The sequence below is a fragment of the Raphanus sativus genome, chromosome 2 (assembly GCF_000801105.2).
Source record: "Raphanus sativus cultivar WK10039 chromosome 2, ASM80110v3, whole genome shotgun sequence".
Classification (NCBI taxonomy): Eukaryota; Viridiplantae; Streptophyta; class Magnoliopsida; order Brassicales; family Brassicaceae; genus Raphanus; species Raphanus sativus.
Window position 1 is genome coordinate 23521728 of NC_079512.1, and position 25121 is coordinate 23546848.

The following is a 25121-nucleotide window of genomic DNA, read 5'->3' on the forward strand; positions in this document are numbered from 1 at the left end:
GGCTTGGTATTAAGGAATGGTTGTTACGGAATGCTTGCGTGCGTCTTATTTTAGTATTGTTGTTAACGAATGACTATGATTATCTATTTTTAAGTAATGTTTTTGTTAAGGAATGATTGTATGCTTTTAAACGCTTGTGTTTTTGTGTCTTATTGTAGTATTGTTGTTAACGAATGATTATAATTATCTAGTTTTAAGTAATGTTTGTGTTAATTAGGAATGATTGTATGTTTTCAAGGAACGCTTGTGTTTGTGTGGTCTATTTTAATATTTTTGTTAAGACTTATTAATCTCATAGAGGGTTGTTAAAAACTAGTTAAGGGTTGTTAAAAACTAGTTAAGTCAATAATTGACCAATAAAAACAAAAGATATTGATGTAATCTAGTTACTCATACATTTTGAAGTTTTTTTGTCTTTGGTACAGTGTTTTACACCTCATCAGGTTTGCTCACTCATATACTACTTAATAACAAACATAATATAAACATATGATAGTTTAAACTATAACTGAAAATATCTGGAAAAATATGATATCTCAAAACATATTTCATCCAACGTTAACCGATGCATGCAAATCAAGCCTTACTAATTCGACTAACTGAAAAAGAAAATCTGAAAGCGTTTCAATATTTATTAACTATCGTATATCAATCAACATTAACTTCTTCAATTTATGTCAAAATTTAATGTATCGTTTCCCTTTAATTTGTACACCCAATTGAAAGCTGTAGCTATGCTCTACGTATGCATGAGTATGCATGAGATAAAAGAGCTGTTTTATTTGTACTATAATCATAATATACAAAAAAACATTAATAGTGGCGAGTACGTATATGTGCATACACTTCCCATTTTTTTATGACAGTGCATATGTTTTCCCTTGTACTTACTAGGCACGATTTCTGCAATATAGAGACCATTAAAACAAAACAAAATCCATGATAAGACTTATAAAGCATATGCTAGACTATACTAAAGCATTTTTTAACCAAAATGAAATACCTGAAAGATATCATCAGTTTTTGTTTGTTAGAAATTTATCTATCTATTACTAGTAGAATTCAGATAGCTAATCGAACCATATAAATGAATGATGATCTTTAGGCAAAATTTGAAGTAATCACTAATCAACACTGGACATAAAGTATCTCTAACTCCATACCTTTTATATTTTGTCAAATACGCAAGGATAAAATATTTAATTAAGCGTTTGGAAATATAAACTCATAAACAAACATTTTATACACTCAAGCCTTTAAAAAAACAATCTATACACTCGGGCCATACAATTACATAATTATCCTAATTCTGAAATGAACACTGATTTGAAGAAAAAAAAAGAACACTGATTGTCTCATGTAGCATCAACGACAATACCTTAAAAGTTAAAAGAGAAGAGAAAAATGTACAAAACAACATTCTCTGTACATCTCACAACAACTAATTATACCTCTCCGTTTAGAATAATAATCGATGGTTTTGTGGCCGATAAGGATACAGAAGAGGGTGATCCAGTTTGTTTGGAACCATTTACAAATAAAAATAGGAGTCCAACTAGAAACCACCATAGAAACACTAAGAGCAAATAGGAAATGAACAAATAAAAAAATATTGTAGGTATGAAGAAAAATCATTATTCCTTCTTAAACTTAGCCGAGGAACAAATTTCTGTATAATACTATACAGAAATAATATAAAGAAAAACTATTGCTCATAAGTGATGTGATTTCCTAAAAATGTTAACATTTAAAGCCGTATTTGATGACATGGTTACCATGTTTGGTCTTTATTATAGTAAAGTTCCAAATGGTCACATAAAAAAATTAATGGAAATAATGAATTACTATCCATTTCTAAATATTTACACCGTTTATGAAAATATTTGTAACATATAGTTTTTGTCATTATTTTAGTTTTAAGAACTATATAGGACAAAAAGCATACTTTATCAAACTGGTAATAAAAATAATAATAAATATTCTTTTTGTGTGTGTTCTTGTTCATTTCTTTTCCTTTCATTTCTGCTATTAATTTAGTGGTCACCATTTTTAACCTCGTAATTATGAAGTGGTCTTGCAAAATCTGGACGAAATCAAAAGTGAACCGGCAAAACAAAATTCCTTGTATACTAAAACAAGAGCATTACAACTTTGTATCTTTTTCTGTTCCATCTATTTTTATTATAAGGGATAAAGTCCAAAACATACAAAGTACAAAAAACCAAAAGCCCAAACTATAACAATTAAAAAAAAATCACCAAATGGACCGAACCCAAACCCCTAAAATCCTACACGTCATACACACGTGTTACTCCTCAATAAACGAGGAGACACATGTCGCCAACCTCATCAAACTACCCCACTGCCGGCAAAACTAAGCGGCCATTCATCGGAATACCACGCGGAGCAAATAACTTCGATTCACTAGCCCCACCTGAACAGGAGCCACATCGAAATCCTTGCATCTTCTGATTCTCCTTACGCCGGAGAGCTTCATTGAACCAATCCGAGATCTCATCTGCAGAGACATCAGCCACTACACACCCCAGACTTCCTTACCCAACTCCAGTTCGCGGAGAGCATCCATCAACAAAGTGTCGAGATCTCATCCGATACACCAATTTCAAACACCACGCCTTCCGAATAGAACCAACCCAGATACCATACAACATAGAATAATCCAGAGCCGGCGACGCAAAGCTGAGGAAGCTTCACCCCCGGAGTCAAAAGTCGGCGCCAATGTAGCTGTAGAAGCCTCCACCGCACGGAATAAGAGATCCAGTTTGGACGAGCCAAACCGGAAGTGGCCTCCTTCATCCGCTCAAACGACATGCAGAGAAGAAGAAAAAAAGAAGAAAAAACAAGGCCGGACCGACGATGGGTATGGGAGCCTTCGCCATCGGCCGGAAAACACTATTCAGACGGTAAGGATGTAGAGAGAAGACAGAGAAGAGAGAGAGAGAGAATTTTCCTTTTTTAGACATTACGGTGCATTGCAACTTTGTATCTGTGACACATATCATTATTAAGATAATTCTTATAATCACTAGAGAATTAAGTTGATCCATCTAAAACATATACTATATTTTATTAAATTAATCATAAATGAATTATTAATGTATAAAATGATATTCTTTTCTTTTTATAAATAAAAGCTATGGAATTATCTACTATGACTAAAATATATATTACAATCAATGATTTTGAATAGTAACGATTTGATAATAATTTTTATATCCTTCACTATTTTCTAAATTTTATATTATTAAAATAAAATAAAAATCATATTCACCTTATAATAAAAAATAGATTATCAGTATATGTTATTTTGAATTCTAAAAGACGGCTTGATATTACTATAAACTGCTAAAAGTCTCACATTTAAAAGTTTGTGATCAACGGTATAAGTTTTTTTTTATAACAAGATACAAATGATCTATAAAATTATATGAATAGAAATTCTCATTACTATAATATTCAGAATTAAAAGTATATATATATATATAATCTATATATATATATATATATTGTAATGCTGTTTTAATTAAATTATATACCATATAAAAATAATATTTTAGTTCTTAAGTTTGCATTGACAAGTATTGAGAACTTTATATTTTAATTTGCAATTTGCATTGATTTTTTAAATATCATTATAAATTAACAAAATTATTAAAAGTCCACATTTTTTTTTGTTTTCAGCACTTTAATTTTTTACTATAAAAAACAAATGATCATAAAATCTTATGAGTTCAGAATCTTATTTAATAGATAACTATATTAAATTATACTGTATATGTATGTTAATATGTTTTCAATTTAACTATATACCATAAAATAGGTAAATATGATTTTTCTGATTTATTTGTCATATAAATATTTTAAAATAAAAGTGATTATTTTAATTTATATGTTCATGCCAATTTAGCTATATATGTAATAGTTATGTTCTTCTCAATTATTCAATATGTATTTATTATTTTATAATATGTAAACATGCAAAATAAATAATAGAGTACTAAAAAGAATTTGTATACCCTATGTTTATCCTGTCCAAGATGCAAATTTTAACCTAGTACTATATAAAAGTCTCTTACTAATATTTGTTTCCACAAAGCTTTTCTACAAATTAGGGGTGGGCGTTCGGATACCCATTCGGGTTCGGATCGAGTATTTCGGATTTTCAGGTATTTTGGTATAGGGTTATAGAACCTGTTCGGGCATTTCTATACTTCAGGTCGAGTTCATGTGTTTTTAGTTTGGGTTCGGATATTTAGACTTTGAAAGAAAAAAATAATTTTTTTCGTTTTTCAATTTTTTTAGTTTTGTATTTAAAAATGTATATTTAACTAAATTAGTTCTTTAATTTTTAATAGACTAAATGATTTTTATTAGATTTGAAATAACATTTAAAACTAAAAAGACACTAATTTAGTTATTGTTTTGAAATTTTGAATACAATTTTTGCTAATGCAGAAAACAAGAAGCTTGACATATATTTCAAACAAATAGCAATCCATAATTATATGTATATATTATCTAATCTTAAACTATGTGTGGTATCAACATAAATATTTCTAATAAAATGAGAGAAGTAAACTAGAAATATAAGGCTAAACATGTATATATTCGATTATTTTTGGATATCCATTCGAGTTCGGAGATTCAATCTCTCCTAATTTAATATTCGTTCGGGTATTTTTCTACTTCAATTCAGATTTCGGTTCAAGTTTTTTGGATCGGATTCGGATGTGACTTTGAATATCGGGTAAAGTGCTTGGGCCTACTACAAATATAGAAAATATAAAAACTTGTGTGCAAGGGGCTCACACATGTATTATTGGAGGGTTTTATTTTAGGTGGAGAATACGGAAGAACTCCTTTCTTTCCTCTTTAACCTCTTTGGCAAATATACATGTCTCTGTTTATGAGTCGGCTCCGCCTTGGGAAACAAGGGTTGGTGAGAAGATCATCTCTTCTTATCTTCTCTAATGGCTTGTCATCATCTTCCTTACATCAAACCCCTCCTTGTAATATCATCGGCGCTAAAGCTTGTGGAGAGGGTCTCGGGAAACTCATCATCAAGAATGCTAGCGAACGTGACCCTACTGAACTGGAAAAAAAAGTGCCTATAGATTTGGTGTATAATAATCATGGTAACGCTACCATCGTTGGGGCATCTCATGGCTGGATAGCTACTCTCAAGAACGACGGAATCCTGCGTCTCCAGGACGATCTCAACCCATATGCATCGTATACAGAACCAAAACACATCCCTCTGCCTCCTCTTGTGACAATGAGACATTGCCAAACCAAAATCATCACCAACGTGTCAATGTCCTCATCTTGTCCGGGTGATGATGAGAACTGTGTTGTGGCTGCTAAGTTCTTGGGAGCTCAGCTCAGCTTTTGCAAACCGGCCGGTAAGAGTAGTAAACCCGAGTGGACCAACATCAGGATCAAAAACCCCTGTTTCTACTCCTCACGTGTCTTGTTCTCCAAGAAAGACGAGATGTTTCGCATTCTCGGATATGGAGGCCACCTCATCGGGTCATGGGATCCCCGCAAACCCAGCGAGGACCCCAAGTTGCAGACCTTGCATTTCCAAAAGATTCCTAAGCTTCCCAAGGCCACACGCGAGCTTATGGACTCGTGTTGCAAGAGCGAGCACTTGGTGGAGTCACCAACTGGTGAGACTTTCTTGGTTAAGATGTACAGGAAGACATCCGAGATCACAAAGGGTGGTATTGCAAAAATGAAGACGAGAGCTTTAATGGTGTTCAAGATAGATGAAGAAGGAAACGCTGATTACACTCAAGACATAGGAGATCTCGTCATTTTCCTCTCGGATTCTGAACCATTCTGTGCTCCTGCTACTTCCTTTCCTGGCTTGCACTCAAACCACGTTGAGTTCTTGGAAGCTTTTAACGAAGTCGCGTATATCGATCTGTCTGGTCACGCCTTCATTAGCTATATTGGTTCTCACTTCCCTGCTTACTATATTCCACCTCAAAATCTAGAAAAGTAGTTACGAATTGATGGCTGAGTCTTACATCCAACAATGAAAAGCTTTATATCTTTACCCCTAGACTTGTTAAACGTGATAACAAAAAACAATTACCTTTGAGACTGGCGCAAACCAAGAGAACCATCAAGAGTAGTTTGCTTTATCGCAATTTCACATTTTTTGGCAAAACACAATTTCACAGTTATAAACTTTGTTGCTAAAGCCCATGCATTGTTAGCAATAGGGTTATCAAGATGGTCAAGGAGATTCTCCAAAGTCCTTTCCCGGTAACAATGGCTTGAACAATGATGCCAAACATTGAGAACATAGCCAACTTTCCATTCTTGATCTCTTTCACCTTGAGCTCAGCAAAAGTAACCGAATCGTCGGCAAGACCCAGCGGGTCAAAGTATTTCCCGCCCGGGTACAAGTCATTGCCTTCACCAACACCATCCAAACCGTTGATGTGTAACCTTCAACTAATCCCATTAGTGTTTTTATCTTATTATTTTCAAATTTGTGTATATTCTACCTTTGTATCTAAAATGAGAAAAAGAGTTTTTATATTCTAAATTTTTCTTTTATAGTTTTGTTCTTAACTGTAGTTTGCTCACCCATAAGCTATTTGATTACAAAAAATTATAATCTCAATTGTAATGAATAAGATTGATAGCTCTTTAGATGAAAGAAACTAAATGACATCTCAAAAATCATGTTTATATAATACATACAAATGAACCCTTCCTAATTCAACTAATTAAAAAAAAAATTCTTAAGGCATTTCAGTATTTTACTATGGCATCAATTATATTAATTTCTATAATATATGTCGAAACTTACTGGTAAAATTTGATGTATCATTTTCCTTTTCTGCTTATGCCCCTTCCTAGAAGCTCGGTGTCTATCTACCTCTGCATGACACTATAAGATTATTTTATTGTTTGTAATGAATAAGAACATTAATATATCTAACAACAAGTGAATATTTTTAATATTGTAGTTAACATATCAGATAGATGGAAACAGTGACCTTCTTTTATACTCCCTCCGTTTTATTTTACTCATCGTTTTAGACTTCGACACACAGATTAATAAAACATTTAAATTTGTATATTTACTAGATAAAAACATCATTACTAATACACCTAACCAGATTTCAACCAATAGAAAAATAGTTTATAATAAAAAGTCAATAAATTTTGCAGTGAAATCATAAAACGACACTTATTTTGAAACAAAAATTTTGCTCTAAAATAACATCTAATTCGAAACGGAAGGAATATTAGATAGATGGAATTAGTGACTTCTTATATATATAACGTGTTGTTTCTCTAATTTTAAAGAATGATTGGGTTGATAAATACATTCTTGTTAATTATATACATCAATTTTATTTTTATTTTATTTTATCTACTTTGATGAATTTAAATTTAATTGACAACTTCTTTTTATCGGTTTTGTTAAATATTTTTTTGTTGACGATTCATAATAAAACTTTCAACTATGTATTTCCAACATCATGATTATTTTCGTATTTCATTCCTTTAATGCAAACATCAAAGGTTTTGTACTTGCATTGAAAACGTATGTTGGAATTCAATACTATTGTTGTGTTCAACAACTAATTAAGTAGGTATCTTGTAATTAGATTCAGAAAACAAACAAAAAGTTTCCTTTTTGATATTTTTTAAAAATTAACTTTAAGATCATTAAAATGAAAATTTGGTTTAGTTTATATATTTAGATGGAAAACCAGTATGTATTTAAGATATTTCTGGTGTTTTGAGTATTTTAAATATTTTTGGTTATTTATTTTTAGCTATATTCAAGTATTTTGAATTATTTAGAGAAAAAAATTGGGTATACAAATTTTTTTTGAGTAAAGAGCAAAGAGAAAATAAAAAAATAATAATGTGTATATCTTTGTAAAAAGATATGACATTTTTGTGATGCAATATAAAATTAATTAATATTTATAATTATATAAATTATGATTCAGATATTTTTAGTACCAAAATATTTAAGTTTGGGTTGGGTTCTCCAGATACCAAAATTTTGTTCTTTAGGATATCTTACTAATTTTGATTCAGGTGTGGAACATTTTTTGGATTGAGTTCTGTTAGTTTTTTTTTTAAAGTTTGGATATTTTGCCTAGATCTAGTGAAAAGTTATAAAACATAACAGAGGGAATATATATTATCTGCCCCTGATAAATACTTATAATTTTCACACAGATTAAAAAAGTGACGGAAATATATGTAAGTTGTTATCAATTGCATCTCTCTGATCAATTATATTTGAGATAAATAAAATTATTTATAAAATCAATGCAGCTTGCAATTAATTTTCAGGTGAAAGTAAATATTCTCTCCGTTTCATATTAAGTGTCATTGTAGAAGAAATTTTTCGTTACAAAATAAGTGTCGTTTTAGCTTTTCGATGCAGAATTTATTTATTTTATTCTGCATATTATTTTTCTATTGGTTAAAATAGAAATAGGTGTATGGGTAATTGTGTGTTTTATATGGAAAACATGCAAAATTAAATGATTTCTTAATTTGTGTGCAAAAGTCTCAAACGACACTTGTTTAGAAACAGAGAGAATATAATCTATATTATTAAAAGAGAAGTACCATTTAAAATTTTCTCTTCATTTTTACACTTATTTACACTACTATGTCACTGACATTAAATAATACTTCCTATTTTAATATTTTGTCTTTTCCACTTAGATTAACGTGTTTTCCAAAATTAAATTTGAATTAAATACACAATTAAATAATACTTCATGTTTTAATGCGTTTTCTTTATTAGTATGTTTTCTAAAATTAAATTTGAATTAAATACACTTCATTAACTTCTCAATGTCAAATTAAAAAAAAAAATCATTTTTGTTGGACAAACAATTCATGAAAATTATAATATCAACTCTTCATTTAACAAATCTGAATGAAAAAAAAATATTACCAAATTTGAACCGAAACTAGATAATATCCAAATGGATTTACCATTTTGGTATCTATAGAACCATAATCAAACCTTTTATGAACAAAATATTTCGGATATTCAAATATATTTAAATCATATTTATATACTTCAATATGTTAGTTATTTTTCGAGTTTATATCCAAGATATAAGCTATTTTAAATTGTTTAAAATATTTAAAATATAAAAAATAGTCAAAACTAAACATCTAAAGTAAATAAACAATAATCAAAACACCAAAAATACTTAAAATATATATTTATTCTTCTTCCAAATATTCAAGTTAAACCTATTTTTAATTTAAGTACTTTAGCTTACATTACTCAAATTTATATGCTATATTTTTTTTTGTATTTAGAGAAGTTTAAAGATATATAAATTTTGAAAATTTAAAAATAATTTAAATGGGTTATCAAACCCTCAAATATCTGAATCAAACCGGAACCAAAGTTTATAAATACTCGAATAGAGATAGAATCTTTAAACTTGAAAATCACAAACCCGACTAGACTTTAACCGAATTCGAGTGGATATCCAAATATACACCCCTAACTTAGTCAATATAAAACGAACAAATATTACAAATATACTATTTAGTATAAATAAATAAAAATTAAAACTGAAAATTATTATCCGTGCGGTCGCACGGATCAAGATCTAGTTTGCATTGAAATTATAAAACAATACTTTCTACGTTTCTAAATAAGTGTCCCTTTGATATTTTTCATACATATTAAGAAAGTGGCAAAATATATGCAAGTTGTTATTAATTACATATTTCTGATCAATAGTATTGAAATAAATAAAATTATTTATAAAGTTAATATAGTTTGCAATTAATTTACAACTAAAAATCAGTATAATTTGCATTATTATAAAATGACACTTTTATGTAATAGAAAACTAAAATGACATTTATTATTTTTTGTTAACAAAAAAGAATAAAATGACATTTATTATGAAATATAGAGATTAATTTTTCTGGCTCCACCACTTGCATGTATACATAATAAAGGAAACTCATTTTTTAGTATAGTAACATTGAGTATATTTTTCTCTTTAGTAAGTAAGATTGAGTATATCTTGGTAAAGAGAAATGACATTTTTGTGAGACAATACCCCAAAAAAAAAGCATTTTCTTTTGTTTCCATATCTACTCGACAAACAAATTCGGAAAATCTCGAAACGACTGTGTTTGATAATAACTTACGGGCAAGGCTGCTCTCTTATAATTAATAAGGAGGGCAGCACGATTAGGGTTTACTCTTACTTAGGAAGGTTAATATCTATTATGTCTCTGCTTATCAGCCTGCTGTCGAAGCTCAGTCTTGGGAAATCTAAAAGATTACCTCTTCTTCTACTTCTCTCAAATGGATTTTCATCTTCCTTGAGGAAAGAGCAAACCCCTCCATGTTACATCGTCTCAGTTGAACCTTGTGAACCTTTTAAAGCCGGTCTCGGAAAACTCGAAATTTCCAGGGTTCATAATGATATGATTAATCGGGAAAGAAAGGTGGTGCGTGGGGAGTTGGTGTACAATGATCTATTTGGTACAGTGGTAACGATCGGGGCATCTAATGGATGGGTAGCTACTTTGAATGGAAAGGACGGAATCCTGCGTCTTCAAGATGATCTGAACCCGTATGCATCGTATACAGATCCTAAACGCATCCCTCTGCCTCCTCTTGTGACTCTGCCACGTTGCCAAACCCAAATCGTCACCAACGTGTCAATGTCCTCATCTTCTCCAGAGGATGAAGACTGTGTTGTGGCTGTCAAGTTCTTGGGACCTCAGCTCAGTTTTTGCAGACCAGCTCAGAGTAAACCCGAGTGGGTCAACATCAGGATCGATAACCCATGCTTCTACTCCTCACGTGTTATGTTTTCCAAGAAAGACAAGGTGTTTCGCATTCTTGGGGCTGGAGGCCATCTCATGGGATCATGGGACCTCCAGAATCACAAACACAAGATTCAGAGGTTGCACTTTGAAAACATTCCCGAGTTAACCAAGCCCACAAACGAGCTTATGGACTCGTGCTGCACGTACGAGCACTTGGTGGAGTCAGATACCACCGGCGAAACGTTCATGCTTAAGCAGTACAAGAAGACTGGCAAGATACTCAAAGGCGTTGCCAAAATGAAAACAAGAAATTTAATGGTGTTCAAGCTAGACAATGAAGGAAATGCAGTTTACACTGGAGACATTGGAGATCTCGTCATTTTCCTCTCAAAGTCTGAACCTTTTTGTGTCCCGGCTAGCTCACTACGGAGGATGCTCCCTAACTGCGTCGAAACCTTGGATTCATGCGAAAATGGATTTGTCCATCTGGATGATCGCTACGCTTATACACATATTGGTGGTCTAAACCCGGCCCCTTTCTTTATTCCACCACAAAATATAGACTAGTAAGTGTTCTGTAATAGTCAGAGAGTCATGTTTCCACCACTCAAAGTTTTTATATCATACCAGTTGGTGTCGTAGCTAGATCTTACCTTATTTTTGCTGTATGTTTTGTTTTTATATCTTAACAGTTACCACTTATATTCACGCGACATCATATCCCTTTAATACATAAACGTTAAGAAAATATAGAAAAAACGTATTTTTCTTCAGTTAAAGACATCAAAATTTTCTAATGTGTGAAAAAATCGTTTTAAGGTTATGTCAAAGTCAGACAAACAAACATCAATAAAAGGGAAATTGACATAGCATACTTTATGATAAACCGTGGTAGTTTCATATCCAGAAATAATGGTTTAGTAAAACTGTGCATTCATTATTGTGCCAGTTGTTAGTATTTTACTATTAGGTTTATAACTTTATCCCATATAAGATTATGTTTATCCCAATTATTGTTTTTATTTATTTACAAGAATGCAAAGTCATGTTAGAGCACCATTATCGGTGTATCTAAGCCTCGGGCCTTAGTCATTATGGATCAAAAAATAAATCAAAAACACTTTAAAACATTACAAACGGATCTTAATTAAGAAGTTTTGGCCTTGGTCCTTAGAGCAACGTGGCAGCAGCCGATTGGGTATCGAAATCACTCTAAACCGCCGTCGCTCTCGTCCCACCCTCTGCTGCGTCCTCTCCGTCACTCCCCAATCGACAAATCCCCCTCCCCAATCGACAAATCCCCCACAGAAATCTCAGACTTTTCGGCTGCCCTGATGGAGTTTTGAGTGGAAATATCCTCACTTTCATCTGTTTTTTTCTTTCAGGTAATAAAAGAAGCTTCGATGATCTCGAAGACGATGAAGATGACATCTTCGGATCCAAAAAGGTACCCCTTTTTTTCTTAAATCATAACAACATTTGAAAAGTTTTGGACTTTCTATATGTTTCTTACTTTTAGAGTTTGCCCACTTTTGCTTCTTAATGTATATACTGATTTTGCTGGCAATCACTTTCTCTTGTTCTCTCATATTGCTAAAACTATAGTTTGTGTTCATGAGAAACTTGTTGTTTTACTTCATCTTCCAGGGTCGTACCAAAGTGGAAGAAACTAGGATGATTTTGTCACTCCGAGACAGGTTTTTTCTATCCATCATTCAAATCAGTAAAGAGCAAAAAGAAAAGAGAAGAGAAGAGTGTTTAGTTATATGTATATTTCTAACTTTCTTTGTCTTGCTCTCTCTCTCTCTCTGGCATTACTCTGTTTGATATTGATATTCCCTCTAGAGAAGAGAAGAGTGTTAAATTACTCTGTTTGATATTGATATTCCCTCTAGTATTTTTTTCTAATGAATCTAACTAATTTTTATTGTGTTCTGGTCAGAATGAGCTTGAATCAGCGAAAACTGAGATTGATAAGTGGAAGACAATGTTTCAGAACGAGTCCTTTGTGCCGGCTGGAAAATCTCCTGGTTAGCCTCTTCTCTACTCAGTGTAGTTGGTACTGGCATCATCGTAAGACATATCATACCACACATTGCCTTTCCCAACGATGGATTTGTTGTGTGCATCCTTCGTTCTTTCTTGCTTGCTAGTCTCTGAGTTCTTTGGCTCTCCTCAGTAGTCGTACTGGTACAATGCACTTGTTGGATCGTATTGGTCTTTCTCAACGATAATCTGCATTTTTGCTGATTCAAGCTCATTCTTGCTCCTCAGTAGTCATACTGGTACAATGCAGTAGTCATTCTCTAGGTTTTTTATTTACTAAGAAACACCATAAAGTCTCAGCAATAATCTGCATTTTTGCTAATGACTCTTAACATTGTTTCTTAACTTAAAAATAATAATAAAAAAATCTAAGAACTCTAAAATTTGTTCCTAGCAATAATGTTGCTCTTAGTTTCATAGAACAACTAAAGGAAATATATTTTTAAGAACAGAAAGACATATGCGAATGTTTTTGTATATATATACATAATAAGGGAAACATAGATTTTTACTAATATAAATTGAGTACATATTTGTAAAGAGCACAAACAAATTCGGAAAAAACTCGAAACAACTGCGTTTAATAAAAACTTGGGTGGAAGGCTACTCCTTTTATATTAATGGACGGCACGATTAGGGTTTCTTAATTGTCCATTAAGAACGTTAGTTTCTATTCATAATTCATGTCTCTAATTCTCAGCCGGCTGTCGAAGCTCCGTCTTGGGAAATCTCGAAGATCAACTCTTCCTCTACTTCTCTCTAATGGATTCTCTTCTTCCTTGAGGAAAAAGCAAACCCCTCCTTGTTTAATCTTCGCTACGCCTTGTGAACCTTATGAAGCCTTTCTAGGAAAACTCGTCAGATACAACGTTAATGATAAAACCACTACTGATTTGGAAAAGAAGGTGCATATGGAGTTGGTGTATAATGATCTATTTGGTACAGTGGTAACGATAGGGGCAGCTAATGGATGGGTAGCTACTTTGAATGGCATGGACGGAGTCCTGCGTCTCCAAGATGATCTAAACCCTTATGCATCGTATACAGATCCTAGACGCATCCCTCTGCCTCCTCTTGTGACTCTCCCACGTTGCCAAACCCAGATCGTCACCAACGTGTCAATGTCCTCATCTTCTCCAGATGATGATGAAGACTGTGTTGTGGCTGTCAAGTTCTTGGGACCTCAGCTCAGTTTTTGCAGACCAGCTCATAGTAGATACGAGTGGGTCAACATCAGGATCGATAACCCATGCTTCTTCTCTTCTCGTGTTGTTTTTTCCAAGAAAGAGGGCATGTTTCGCATTCTCGGAGCTGGAGGCCATCTCCTGGGATCATGGGATCTCCAGAATCACAAACACAAGATTCAGAGGTTGCGTTTTAAAAACATTCCTGAGTTAACCAAGACCACAAACGAGCTCATGGATTCGTGCTTCACGTACGAGCACTTGGTGGAGTCGGTAACCACCGGCGAAACTTTCATTGTCAAGCAATACAAGAAGACTAGCGAGATAGACAAAGGTGTTGCCAAAATGAAAACAGAAAATTTAACGGTGTTCAAGCTAGACGGTGAAGGACACGCGGTTCACACTCGAGACATTGGAGGTCTTGTCATTTTCCTCTCAATGTCTGAACCTTTTTGTGTCCCGGCTATCTCTTTTCCTAACCTGTTCACTAACAGCGTCCAAAGCTTGGATTCATGCGAAAATGCATTTGTCGATCTAGCTGACTACCACGTTGTTGCAACTAGTTTTCCAAACGTGGCCCCTTATTTTATTCCACCACAAAATATAGACTAGTAAGTGTTACAAGTTATTACATGCATCCACGATTAAAAGTTTTTATATATTAGTATCCACAAGCAAATTCTGTTGTTACAAGTTGGTGTCATAATAGATCATAGCTTGTTTTTGTTGCTCCAGTTTTGAAGTTGCAACCAAGATAAATAGTGTTTCTTTATTGCATTTGTCCCTTCAATATTACATAAATTAATCGTTTTTCTTTGTGTTTAACTCACTGTGAATTTATTTTCACAAGCGTAATCAACTTCTTAATTTTATAGTCGCTCACATGTTTGTCTGATCATGCACATTTGTAACTTCACACTTGTTTAGGAAAACAACATAACATTGGGTTCGGTGTTTGATGCCTTTGTGTCTGAGCCTCCGAGGGCATTTCCATTGTTTTTTTTTTTCAACTATATTTTTTTCTGTCAGCTTATTTTCAATTATATTCATACATTTAAAAAAATGTTGGATATTGTACCAAATTCACAGATAAAAATGATTTAAAATGATATATTCTTTTGAATTAAAATTACGGTTACAAGATAAAATATCATGACCATATGCCATATACTTTTTTGTTTGCTTAAACACTATGCCATATAGTTGGTTTAAAAAGAAAATAAAATTACAAGTCTTATAAATATTTGAATTCATAAATGATATGAATTATACCTTTGAAGATTTTCACCACAAATTCATTGGAAGATATGGGTATAAAAGAACTTGACCATGACATCAATTTCTTACAATATAAAAAGAGATTTATTATAATTTATTAGAAAATTTTGAGAATTTTAGATGATCTTTTGTTGTACTATAGTGCAACCTGCATAAATAAAAAAAATTGTTGGACTTGGAAAGAGACATTCTCGTGGCCAACTATCTCGTCTACAGAGAATCGTCCGTAACGAGAGTGTATAGGACCACGTGTTGTCCGCTAAGTGGTAATAATGCAAGCAATGTTAGCTTGTTCTTCAAGAGAAAGAAAGGAGTTTTACTCAAATATATTATTGTATATAAATTAGTTAACACTAAAGTTTTAACTTCGTATCATTTTTCTTTTCCAAAGCACTCCTATGTTTTGAACATTTTTGCTTTATTATATTAGTTTCTCTATTTAAATTATTGTTTATATTTATAAATAAATATATATGTATGTGTATTATTAAAATTTGTTAAATTCCATTTATTTATGTATTATACGAATTTTGATTGGGGTCTAACACACAAAAGAGAAGAGTGGATATATATAGATTTTTGAGAACTAAGAGTATAGTGGATGGTTCATTTGCTTAATTTTAACGGTTTCATTTTAGAAATAGATATTTGTCTTAAAGTGATTTAACTTTTATCACCACGTTAGAAATAATTTTGTTCTAAAAAAACTATTATTTTACGTTTATAAAAAAAACAGATCATTATCTTTTGCTCACCTCCCGACAAAAGAATATATTTTGTGAGCAGCTCCGACTCGTACAAAGGCATTAATTAGTCTAGTATATAGACCTATAACCGTTTTCTTAGTCACTCACGCGTTTAGTAAGAGAGTAGAGGAGCACGTGTCCTTGGTTAATTAGTCTATATGCATGCAGAAAAGCAGCCAATAGTAGTAGCTTGATCTTCAAGAAAAAAGGAAGGAATTGTACTGAAATATATTTATGAGGTAACACGGAAGTTTTAACTTCATATCTTTGAGCATTTTTTTTGTTTTGTTTATAATTTATATCATTTTATTTTTAACTTTATCACTGATAAAAAAAATTCCAATTCGATTGTTGGTTCACAAAAAAATTAGTATTATTAAATTTTGATAATTTCGGTTTCTTTTGTAGTCTAAATTTTTTTTGGGTTAGTAGAGTCTGCTTAATTTTAACGTACGTGTAATTCATTTTTATAAATAGAATATTATAAAATGATTTTAAAGTTTTATATAATCACCATGTATTCGCGCGGTGAACTTTTTTTACAGAAAGTAACATGCTCGCATCACTACGCCTCTTTCCTGCCTCTTTCCTCAACGCAACACAATACTGATCGAGTATAAATATCTATACAATACACCATCTTCTCACTCCTTAATCTTTACTGAGAGAAGAAGACAAAAAAAAACAAACAAAAGATGATGAGGAACGCCTTTTCCCGTCTCATCCGTCGCTCAGCCGCCAATCAACGTCACCGTCACTCAGCCGGAGATGACAATAACCGTCACGGTAAAAAGGGGCCATTTTCCACCAGGGACAAGCCCATGCCCCCAGAACCAGAGAAGATACCTCCGGTGTTGTCCAAAAGAGACAAGAGGGTCAGAGATTTGCGTTTGGAGCTGGCTCGAATTGGTGACCGTCTGGAGCATAGGACGAAAGGGTATGATTGTCTTGTCTCTTTGTTGGTTGATTGTCGATCTGATGTACAGAGGGGTATACTTCGTGAAAATCTCCAATCGGTTGTTGAGAAAACCGACGAGGATAATTAAGAAGAAGCTAATGAAGGTGCAGTGGGAGCTCTTGTCCCTTGGGGAGTTGACCGGCGGTGAAGAGTGGATCGGAGGTGGTGTCGATGTGAGTGGTGGTGGTTTGGGGACTGGTTGTGGTGGTGGTGGACACGGGATCGGTGGTGGAGCTGGAGGAGATGTGAGCCGAGATGAAGACGTGGGCAGTGGTGGTGAGGTGGGCGATGGTGTTGACGGGACCGGTGGTGGTGACGTGGGCGGTGGTGTTGACGGGACCCGTGGCGGAGATGGAAAGGTGGGAGGTGGTGGCAACTGACTGTTTTCGTTCAGCCTTGGTTGTCTTTAATAAGTTCTCTTCGTAGTTCTTTGTGTTATGCTTTCTTTAATTTCAGTCACTTTATGGTTGTTTAATGGATAATGAGACGTTGCATGTTAATTTTGTTGGTTTTGGAAATTAAGTTATGGTTAAGTTCTCTTCTTATTACTTCTTGTTTTATGGTTAATGTTATTAGTATGATTAATCTAGTTGGTTTTTACAATTAAGTAATGAGGTTCAACAAAACAAAAACTCTTAACTATAAATATAATATAATAATATTATTATAATGTAAAAGGAATCTTTATTTATTACCATTTTTGTCTCCCAAGCTAAATAGCACTGAAAATAGCAACCATAATACTAAACGATTTATATAAATGAAAGGCATAAAACCGACAGTTTTTATATGTCAATTTAAATGGAAAATTTTCATTCTAGTGGATAAATTGGTATTACATGAACTTAAATCACAAAGTTAATAAAATCAGGAAAATAATTATGTTGGCATTTGTAAGTATGTCGCAAATGCTAAGAAAATCTCATGTTTGTGACACATCAGGTTTTGATGAATATACAACCTTAAGTTTTTGCTTTATTTATGGGACCACCTCATTTTTTGAAAAAAAAAATCCTTTTGTTACATCTCTCTCTCAGGTGCTTATATTATCACGTGACAAGTGACACGAGGACTTTTGTAAAAATATCCAAAATGATCCGGTATATGTTGCACACATACATACATAGCCATGCCACATAGGTTAGTCTCCGGAAAGGATATTAATAAAGTATCCCCGACAAATTACTATCATTTCTTTCTTTTTCACAACCCTCCTCTTTTCATGTCTCTCTAACGTCACCCAGACAACAAAGTAGAGAGCAAAGAGAGTGTAAACTTTTAATTAGTTATCATATTACTCTTTTAAATTTTTTGATTTTTTCTGTTTGTTGGATTTTTTATAAAAATTATACTATATAGTTTTTGTTTTAAATACTAACCAAAAGAAAAAGAACTCTTGTAAAAAAAAATCTCAAAATAATATCTTATTATATTACCATGGCACTTAGCATTTGCATTTTTTATTTAATCAGGATTTATAAAAAGTTTTCTAAAAAAAAAGAATCCTTATTTAATCAGGATTTTCTCTGACTCTTTACATTTTTTCTGTTTTTGGTAATGGCATACTCTCTTTGTGAATTGCGATCTTATTTAGACCACAAATCCAAAATTAAAGTGGGGACTTCAAACTTCACCAAACTGTTTGCTCTGTAACCATGCGATGGAGAGTCGGAACCATCTCTTTTTCGATTGCCAATTCTCGTGGGACTTGTGGCGTTCAGCTGCAGGCTGCTGTGGTATCCAACCAGAGAGAACATGGGATCGAGTATTGGCACAGCTACAATCAACTGATAGACGATCGCCGACTGGTATCCTACTCCGACTCTGTTGGCAAGCTTGTATCTATTGGACTTGGACAGAAAGAAACGGCCGACTTCATCGCCAAATATTCCGATCACCAACTGCGATATCACGTTTATTGGAGCGCCAGGTGAAAGACAGACTCTCTTCACTCCGAGACTCAAATCCAGGAGCTACTTCTCGGCTTATGCAGCAATGGTTAGGGTGAATCTCTTCGGCAACGACCCTACACCTCAACATCTCAACATCTCGATTTCTGCATCTCCTCTCTTTGTGATCATCGCTCTTCACTACTTTTTTTGGTTATTGGGCTTCTTAGCTCTGGGTCCTAATTGTGTGTCAATCCAAATATGAGCCTATGGACTCTAAGAAAAATACTAGCTATGGTTTTTTTTTTTTTTCCCTCAAAGTTATATATAATAAAAGGCCGAAGCCCAAGACCAAATTACAAAGCCCGCATTCAATCTGGGCCACACCTCACACCACCCATATGGGCTTACAGCCCAAAACGTGAAACCCTAGCTAGACGAGACTGGACAATGCTGCCGCCACACAGATCGGAACAAGGTGATAGACCGGACACGTGTACGCATCCTCGTCCACGAGGGGCACGCGTCAAACAGGCATCACATCTCCACCGCTACTAGCTTTCACCGGAGACTCTAACCTCGGTTCACCGGACAAACCAGATCTCCGACTCTCCAAACCTCAACAACCGCGAGCCTCTTCGATCTTAAGGGCGGACGTTTCCAAAGAGAATCACACGCCGCAGCGAGATTTCCTCCGCCATCATTCACCACAACAACCCAAAAGAGAGAGATCATCGCAAGCACCGAACACTTCCCACCTGAGAGCATCTCCGTCCTCCGACGAGACCTCAACACCACACCGATCTAACACTTAAAAGCGAAAAGAAAATAAAGAAAAGGAGAAACTGAACCCTAAAAGACTAGGGGCTAAACCGAGGCGGCCTGAAGCTGAAAGAGCCTTCATCCCCTGGAGGCTTCATCCCCTGATATGGTTTGTATCTTTTTATTTCTCTTTTGCATTTTATATAAGAAAGCTAAGTTAAAAAAAAATCCATAAATTAATTGGTAACAGACAAAAACGAAAGAGGCCATGTGATGGCGATCATTGGCATAGTATCTGTATCGATAACCGTGCGTGTGTAAGGCAACGAGCATTTTGATTCTCGAAGTGCATTTTTTTATTGTTGAAAATAGTTGGTTACCAAATGTCGACTCCCTGCTTCGGGATTGAAAGATCACCAAAATTATTAGGTGGGTCCCTGATGCCGGAGCAGGAAATTACACACATTTTCTTTTTGTTTCTTTATATTTTTTTTTCTACATTCTAAATGTCATTAATAATAATGAAGTTTGGTTACAACTAAGATGTAACCAGATTCTCCTTGAAAGCCATTTTGAATCTCTTGGAGCCGCAAAAAAGATTAAAAAAACTCCAAAAATACTAAGAGATTAATTCCAAGTTTGTCAACAATAGTGAACCTGAAACTAATAAACATTAAAGGACAAGAGACATCAGAATTTAAGCTTCCATACGAAACGCTTCTTGACAGCTAAGATTAATCAGACTATCAAGAGAATAGCAAAAGGCACATTCAGTCAAGCTTTCACCGAAATCGCTCAAGCAAGCATCGATAGAAGCAGATGGTTCCCGCTCTGGAGCTCCACAGGAGGAGGAAGAAGCTGGCAAACGAGCCCATGCTAACACAGCAGAAGACCAAACTGAAAACAAGAGTAAACGCCATTGGAAGTGAAAAGCACAAGTCATGGTCAAGCATAGAAGGTAAATAGAGCTCTCCATCCGACTACGCAACACAAGAGATGCAACATAAACAGCAAGGAGACATGGAAGTTATTTGCCGGAGCTTGGAAGAGGGAAATGAAGCACATAAGAAGAGTTAACCTCCTTGAAAGCAAGTGCCTTTACCGACAAGAAAATGTTTCGCCTTGAGAGCAAGTGACGTCATCAGATTTAAACGTTTATGGATGCTAAAAGATAAATAATAATTCGTATGAAATTATGATATCATTAACTAAGTTATGACAAAACAAAAGTTTTAACATGATACCGAGAATAAGACCATTTGTCATATTTATATAATGCCACACAACCTCAGACTACTCAAATGCGATCACCAAATCCGTTGATATATGATAGTTTCACCATGACTTGACTTTGTAGACATGTTGAAATGTGGGCTGTTTGGGTCAAGAGAGCTAAAGTTCAGACCCAATAAGGCCGATGCCTTCATCAGGGTGGTGCATCTCGTATCTTCTTCTTATGCACAAACCCCAAATATCTAAGAACATCATTAATCTAGAATCTCTATTTAGGGTGCTTATTTTTATTTATTTTTTTAATATTTTGTCTTATTTAAAAAAAAAATTTAAAAACGAACCAATCGCGAGCCATCACGTGTCAGTGGAATCCGCGAATTGCACAACCAACCCAACGATTTAGCGCTTAAATAAGCCACAAACTCTCTTGTTTTTCCAATCCAGTGAGACCCACCTCACTATTTTATTATTTTCTTTTAAGCTCCCCCCCTCTAAATACCTAGGGTTGATGATGCTCTAAGAGCAATATTATTGTTGGGACAAATTTTAGGTGTCTTAACATTTTTATTATTATTTTTAGATTAAGATTGTTAAGAGACAATGTTAAATATACAGATTATTGATAGAAACTTTTATGTTGTCTCTTAGTATAAAAGAACATTACTTATATAACAGAACAAGCTCCATGAAAAATTTATCAAGTATCAAACACATTCATTCAATGCAATCAAGATATGAAAGAAAATGAAACAGAGTCCTAAACACAAGGTACACACCTCTCAAAGTAATTTGCAGTGAGGAACTTTCTCATTGCCCTCAATCAATATGGATGCATCGGGACAGAGTAACAGACGCGGCAGATGCATCTCCAACGTGTTCTTTGAACCGTGCATTAAATAGATGGATGGCAGCTGCATTCTACAATGAATACACAAGGGCATCAAGTGAATGCAGGTTTCAACTTAACAGAGCCAATGAACTGAACTTAACAGAGCCAATGAACTGCTCAACTTAACAAAGCCAATGAACTGCTCAAAACAGAGAACAACAAGAACAAGAATAGGCCACACGGTTTCAACTTAACAGAGCCAATGAACTGAACTTAACAGAGCCAATGAACTGCTCAACTTAACAGAGCCAATGAACTGCTCAAAACAGAGAACAAGAACAAGAACAGAACAAGCTGCCAAGACTCGAGCTTTTTACACAGTAAGTAACTGACCTTGAAAGGCTTCGATTCAGGCTTTTGTTCCGCTGCTTTTGAGGAAGAAGAAGGAGTTTTTAAACCTGGGATAGGACCTTTAGTTTTCGATAACATCAACATCGATTGTCATATTTAAGAAACCCACAAGAAATTAAACAAAAACAACAAAACAAAATCAATTGACAAATAAGTGATTGCTTTGATTCTTAATTTATCAGCAACAGACTGTGTCCTGATAAGTGATTGTTTTGATTCAGATGTAATCAGAGGAAGAGAAGCTTAAGTTTTCAGAAGACACCATAGGAGGACTGGGGAAGCGAGATGGGTCGAAGAAGAGACTGGAAGAAGCAAGCTTTGGAGGAATCCATGGAGAGGATGAAGGATAACGCGGTGCAGAACCAAGGAGAGATCATAGGAGTGAGAGGCAGAGTTGATTTTGGGAGAAAGAGAAAGAGACGTGAATGGGCAACACGTGTCTCTAAAGACGTCGAAAAAACTTCTTGTTTAGTTAACGTCTTTCTATTATTTCGATTTTTTTGATTTAATTTTCGGTGGTTTAATGGTAAGAACCGTGGTTTATACCACCGATAATGATGATCTAATGATCGTATCTTCTTGCTGATTGAAAGAAGAAAGAAAAAACAATTAGAGATAGGGATGTCCATGGAAACCCCTCCGTCAATACAGACGGATGCCTTTCTCGCCAAGTTGGTTTAATTGTGTAGTAAAGATCAAAATAAATCTTACTACAGAAAAATAAAAATTGAAAGAAAAGGTTTTTGGGACAAGAAGTACATGTTTATATATTTGTTGTAGCTAGATTTAGTCCTGGTTTGTGACTCTTCCTGAAGTAAGATTAGTGTAAATACAGCTAAATAATACAACATTTGCTGATATATTTGCCATTTCATATGCATTGTGTACAAGTTTTATAATGCAACGTGCGAGAGAAGATCATTTACACTAATCGGATTATAAATCAAATATTTATTTCTTAGATTATATATGATATTCTCACGTTGGCGGAGTAGACACATGTATTGAATAATAGCCAAATAACAAGTAACGAAATCTTATGAAAAGTGTTGTTTTTATTTATGTATTTGTCACTCCTAAAGAGCTCATCCAAATCTTATATAATAAAGTTGGTTTTTTTTTTTCTTTGGGGGTTTTAATACCATGTGGCACACTCCTTTTAATAATTTTTTTTCTTAATTTATATTTAATACTCCCTCTGTTTTTTAAAGATACATATTCTAGACTTTTCACATATATTAAGAAATCACATTAAAAATGCATTAATTTTTGTGAATAACAATTTTCCATAATCTTTAACCAATAAAAATCCAATAAACACAATTAATTTTCTTGAAGTTAACTGATTTTCATTAAATAATACATTGAAAAGACAAAAAATGTATCTTTTTAAAACAATTTTTTTTCCTAAAACATGGATCTTTAAAAAACAGAGGGAGTAGGTTTTAATGTTAGTTATGAAAGACATTGAATTTTAAAAAATTTCCTCATAAAAACCCAAGCATTTATAACAATGTTTTTGAACCCGAACCAGAGCCACTGTTGAATCGTCTAAACTCTCCAACCCAATATAAATCGGATTTGAGTTTTGTGAAAAAGCCAAAATTTAAAACTCTAATTAAAACCTCCAAAAACTCACTGAAACCCAAAACCCGATACTGGTTGCACCACTGGTTGAACCAATAGATAATTTTTTTTTTAGTTTTAGTTATATTTTAAATTATGTTTTATATTCTAAATTTCCAATTATCTTATATAATAAAGTTGAGTTTTTTTCCTCACTAGGAGGAAACCCAATGTCATTTGGAACACTCTTTTTAATAATTAAAATATTTTCTTAAATTATATTTAATAGGTTTTAATGTTAATTATGAAAGATATTGGGTTTTTAAACTTTTCCTCATAAAAGTCCAAGCGTTTATAACAGTGTTTTGAACCCGAACCGGAACCACTGTTGAACCGGTAAACTCCGCGACCCAATATAAATCTTGTTTGAGTTTTGTGAAAAAAAACCAAAATTTAAAACCCCAATTTAAAACCTCAAAAAACTCACTAAAACCCGAAATCCAATACCGGTTACACCACTGGTTGAATCAATAGATAATTTTTTTTAAGTTTTTAGTTATGTTTTATATTATAAATTTACAATTGTAAAGTTAGATTTTTTTCAGTTTTATTACCGTCTTCCTATTCTTCTACACTACAATTTACGTTTACAAGGAAGGTGAGTAAGCGTGATCGTGCTCGACCCACACATCCGTAAAACAATCTCAAGGACGATCAAGCTTATTATTCCTGTACATTACAATTTACGTTTGCAAGAAAAGTGAGTAAGTTATTTCTTATTTAACTTATAACAAGTCATTACATTTTTAATTTATAGATCAAAAAGAATAAGATCATATGATCATGTGGATTACAAAACATGTTTTGAATTGTTGAAGAACAAGAACATGGCGAATTGTTGGTAAGTTTTAAAATTTAGAGAAAACTAAAATTAGTTGATGTGATTTGGTGTTAATTTATTTTTGTTATTGACAATTTACTGATATGATGTTTTAATTTTGGTTTATTTTGCATTGGAAGTTTAATTTATTATTCACATTCGACATAAATATTTGTGAATTGTATGTCTTGATTTTTTTAGATGTCATAACTCTTATGTTACAAATTTTTTAAATAGTCTAAACTATTTCCTAATATTTTGTATGTCAAATGAAGATAAAAATATGGAAACCAATGTTAAGTATTTTCTAAATGTTTTAAGCATAAAATAGATAAATATCAAAACTGTTATATAAAATTTTCATAGCTAATATATTATTATATAATAAAATTAATTCATTTATTAACATACGGTTCATCAGCGGTTGGTCCAATAACTCATTGATCCGATCAATTCAGTGACCCGATCAATCGTCAGATTCAGTGTCTGGATAGGGTTTCAGAATC

The 25121-nt window shown here is 33.5% G+C and overlaps 3 protein-coding genes and 1 pseudogene across 4 annotated transcripts; 3 read left to right on the forward strand and 1 right to left on the reverse strand.

The window, feature by feature from the left end:
• The first annotated feature begins 4915 nt into the window (after window positions 1-4915).
• LOC108838098 (uncharacterized) lies at window positions 4916-6028 on the forward strand. The gene has a single exon (XM_018611077.1). It carries the CDS (start codon window positions 4916-4918, stop codon window positions 6026-6028), a length of 1113 nt encoding a protein of 370 aa, XP_018466579.1.
• An 89-nt stretch (window positions 6029-6117) lies between these two features.
• Window positions 6118-6496, reverse strand: LOC108838109 (chlorophyll a-b binding protein 3, chloroplastic-like; annotated as a pseudogene).
• Window positions 6497-10273: 3777 nt separating this feature from the next.
• Window positions 10274-11538, forward strand: LOC108838118 (uncharacterized). The gene has a single exon (XM_018611091.2). It carries the CDS (start codon window positions 10285-10287, stop codon window positions 11398-11400), a length of 1116 nt encoding a protein of 371 aa, XP_018466593.1. The 5' UTR covers window positions 10274-10284; the 3' UTR covers window positions 11401-11538.
• Window positions 11539-11923: 385 nt separating this feature from the next.
• LOC108840767 (uncharacterized) lies at window positions 11924-14940 on the forward strand. 2 transcript variants are annotated; one of them, XM_056991875.1, is made up of 3 exons: window positions 11924-12280; window positions 12481-12601; window positions 12776-14940. In XM_056991875.1, exon 3 carries the CDS (start codon window positions 13563-13565, stop codon window positions 14673-14675), a length of 1113 nt encoding a protein of 370 aa, XP_056847855.1. In that variant the 5' UTR covers window positions 11924-12280; window positions 12481-12601; window positions 12776-13562; the 3' UTR covers window positions 14676-14940. The 2 variants fall into 2 exon arrangements, with proteins under 2 accessions (XP_056847855.1, XP_056847857.1); XM_056991877.1 differs by having other exon boundaries at window positions 12481-12530.
• Window positions 14941-25121: the final 10181 nt, after the last annotated feature.